Source organism: Uranotaenia lowii, chromosome 2 (genome assembly GCF_029784155.1).
Source record: "Uranotaenia lowii strain MFRU-FL chromosome 2, ASM2978415v1, whole genome shotgun sequence".
Lineage (NCBI taxonomy): Eukaryota > Metazoa > Arthropoda > Insecta > Diptera > Culicidae > Uranotaenia > Uranotaenia lowii.
Genome location: NC_073692.1, coordinates 10,858,426 through 10,862,018, shown reverse-complemented (window position 1 = coordinate 10,862,018; position 3,593 = coordinate 10,858,426). Strand labels below are relative to the sequence as shown.

At 29.5% G+C, this 3,593-nt stretch overlaps 1 protein-coding gene across 1 annotated transcript; it reads right to left on the bottom strand.

The window, feature by feature from the left end:
- Window positions 1-2,897: 2,897 nt before the first annotated feature.
- On the bottom strand, window positions 2,898-3,593 carry LOC129748914 (titin-like). Its single transcript, XM_055743716.1, has 2 exons — window positions 3,532-3,593; window positions 2,898-3,467 (listed from the first exon to the last, which is right to left on the bottom strand). Exons 1-2 carry the CDS (start codon window positions 3,535-3,537, stop codon window positions 2,898-2,900), a joined length of 576 nt encoding a protein of 191 aa, XP_055599691.1. The 5' UTR covers window positions 3,538-3,593.

Here is a 3,593-nt window from a genome sequence, read left to right as displayed (position 1 = left end):
GAATTTGAAAATGAAGTGACTTTCGATCGACAATCAGTCAGAGATTGCTTTGCTGATGATCAGAGGAAATTAGGTTCGGAGTAAAATGTGTACTGTGATTGAAAAATTATTTCACATTCATGCTAGCATGTCAACAGTTTTGAACACAGGCTTTGAAAACTGTCAATTGAAACTGTCATTCTCAAAATTGTCAGAATTGTCAAAATTGTCAAAATTGTCAGAATTGTCAAAATTGTCAAAATTGTCAAAATTGTCAAAATTGTCAAAATTGTCAAAATTGTCAAAATTGTCAAAATTGTCAAAATTGTCAAAATTGTCAAAATTGTCAAAATTGTCAAAATTGTCAAAATTGTCAAAATTGTCAAAATTGTCAAAATTGTCAAAATTGTCAAAATTGTCAAAATTGTCAAAATTGTCAAAATTGTCAAAATTGTCAAAATTGTCAAAATTGTCAAAATTGTCAAAATTGTCAAAATTGTCAAAATTGTCAAAATTGTCAAAATTGTCAAAATTGTCAAAATTGTCAAAATTGTCAAAATTGTCAAAATTGTCAAAATTGTCAAAATTGGCAAAATTGTCAAAATTGTCAAAATTGTCAAAATTGTCAAAATTGTCAAAATTGTCAAAATTGTCAAAATTGTCAAAATTGTCAAAATTGTCAAAATTGTCAAAATTGTCAAAATTGTCAAAATTGTCAAAATTGTCAAAATTGTCAAAATTGTCAAAATTGTCAAAATTGTCAAAATTGTCAAAATTGTCAAAATTGTCAAAATTGTCAAAATTGTCAAAATTGTCAAAATTGACAAAATTGTCAAAATTGTCAAAATTGTCAAAATTGTCAAAATTGTCAAAATTGTCAAAATTGTCAAAATTGTCAAAATTGTCAAAATTGTCAAAATTGTCAAAATTGTCAAAATTGTCAAAATTGTCAAAATTGTCAAAATTGTCAAAATTGTCAAAATTGTCAAAATTGTCAAAATTTTCAAAATTGTCAAAATTGTCAAAATTGTCAAAATTGTCAAAATTGTCAAAATTGTCAAAATTGTCAAAATTGTCAAAATTGTCAAAATTGTCAAAATTGTCAAAATTGTCAAAATTGTCAAAATTGCCAAAATTACCAAAATTGCCAAAATTGTCAAAATTGTCAAAATTGTCAAAATTGTCAAAATTGTCAAAATTGTCAAAATTGTCAAAATTGTCAAAATTGTCAAAATTGCCAAAATTACCAAAATTGCCAAAATTGTCAAAATTGTCAAAATTGTCAAAATTGTCAAAATTGTCGAAATTGTCAACATTGTCAAAATTGTCAAAATTGTTAAAATTGTCAAAATTGTCAAAATTGTCAAAATTTTCAAAATTGTCAAAATTGTCAAAATTGTCAAAATTGTCAAAATTGTCAAAATTGTCAAAATTGTCAAAATTGTCAAAATTGTCAAAATTGTCAAAATTGTCAAAATTGTCAAAATTGTCAAAATTGTCAAAATTGTCAAAATTGTCAAAATTGTCAAAATTGTAAAAATTGTAAAAATTGTAAAAATTGTAAAAATTGTCAAAATTGTCAAAATTGTCAAAATTGTTAAAATTGTCAAAATTGTCAAAATTGTCAAAATTGTCAAAATTGTCAAAATTGTCAAAATTGTCAAAATTGTCAAAATTGTCAAAATTGTCAAAATTGTCAAAATTGTCAAAATTGTCAAAATTGTCAAAATTGTCAAAATTGTCAAAATTGTCAAAATTGTCAAAATTGTCAAAATTGTCAAAATTGTCAAAATTGTCAAAATTGTCAAAATTGTCAAAATTGTCAAAATTGTCAAAATTGTCAAAATTGTCAAAATTGTCAAAATTGTCAAAATTGTCAAAATTGTCAAAATTGTCAAAATTGTCAAAATTGTCAAAATTGTCAAAATTGTTGAAATTGTCAAAATTGTCAAAATAGTCAAAATTGTCAAAATTGTCAAAATTGTCAAAATTGTCAAAATTGTCAAAATTGTCAAAATTGTCAAAATTGTCAAAATTGTCAAAATTGTCAAAATTGTCAAAATTGTCAAAATTGTCAAAATTGTCAAAATTGTCAAAATTGTCAAAATTGTCAAAATTGTCAAAATGGTCAACATTGTCAAAATTGTCAAAATTGTCAAAACTGTCAAAATTGTCAAAACTGTCAAAACTGTCAAAATTGTCAAAATTGTCAAAATTGTCAAAATTGTCAAAATTGTCAAAATTGTCAAAATTGTCAAAATTGTCAAAATTGTCAAAATTGTCAAAATTGTCAAAATTGTCAAAATTGTCAAAATTGCCAATATTGCCAAAATTGTCAAAATTGTCAAAATTGTCAAATTTGTCGAAATTGTCAACATTGTCAAAATTGTCAAAATTGTTAAAATTGTCAAAATTGTCAAAATTGTCAAAATTGTCAAAATTGTCAAAATTGTCAAATTTGTCGAAATTGTCAAAATTGTCAAAATTATCAAAATTGTCAAAATTGTCAAAGTGGAAAAGTTATCAAAATTGGAATTTTTTTTTAAGTTTTCAAGGTAGAGCTAGAATGCAAGTCAGTTAAAATTAATTGAACGATAATAAAGTAGGTAAACACCAAATGTTTAACTATTAAACAGTAGGACGACTTTCTTTCGTTTCTGCAGGTTGTTAAATGTTCAAAGGGTTAATTCAGTGGGTACGTATCTTTTCTTCACCCTTATCCTTACTTACATCCCAAAACCAACCATAATTTGAAAACTGCTCATTTCATGACATACTTTGTGTTTATTTTTCGCCTGTGTGCTTTTTAATACGGTGCATATTGACATAACAATTTTATGAAGCAATTCTCAGTCTCATTCTGCCTATGTACAGCGCCTTCTTGGATGGAAGAAATTGTTCGAATCCGTTTGGTTTTCTTAGAACAGTCCCCAGTGCTTCTTCTCGTGATGATGTTCCTTAACCTTGATGGTCACCGGAACGTGCTTCTCGACGTAAACTGGCTTCTGGATGTAGACCGGGACAGGTTTCTCGACATGAACTGCGTACGGCTTCGGCACTTCGACGTACTCCTTGTGGACAACTGGCACTTTGACCTCAACTGGGTATGGGACTGGACGATCAACGTGGTATGGAACCTTCTTTTCGACGACATAAGGGATCTTCTTCTCAACGATCACCGGGACCTTCTTTTCGACCTCAACTGGATAGGGAACCTTAACTGGGACGGCCACATGCTTCTCGACCTCCACTGGATATGGAACTGGGACTTTCTTGGTGATGGTGACCTTCTTGATGGCTTCATGATCCTGATGGTGGTCGTAGTACTGGTTATCGTACTGCTGGTGTTGATAATGGTTGTCCAACTGCAGGGTGTGATCTTCATAAGCTCCAACCTCCCAGAGGCCACGTTTGTCCTTCTTTCCAGCGTCTTCGACTACGGCAGAGGCAACGGCAACGGCCAGAGCCATGGACAACACTACGAACGTCTGGAATGAAATTAAAAAAAAAAACACAAATTAGAAACGATCGAAACAGATTGCCAAAACTCACCTTCATGATTGGGGGACGGTTCAGTGATTTTCGATGGACTCTCTACCGAATGATTGTTAGAT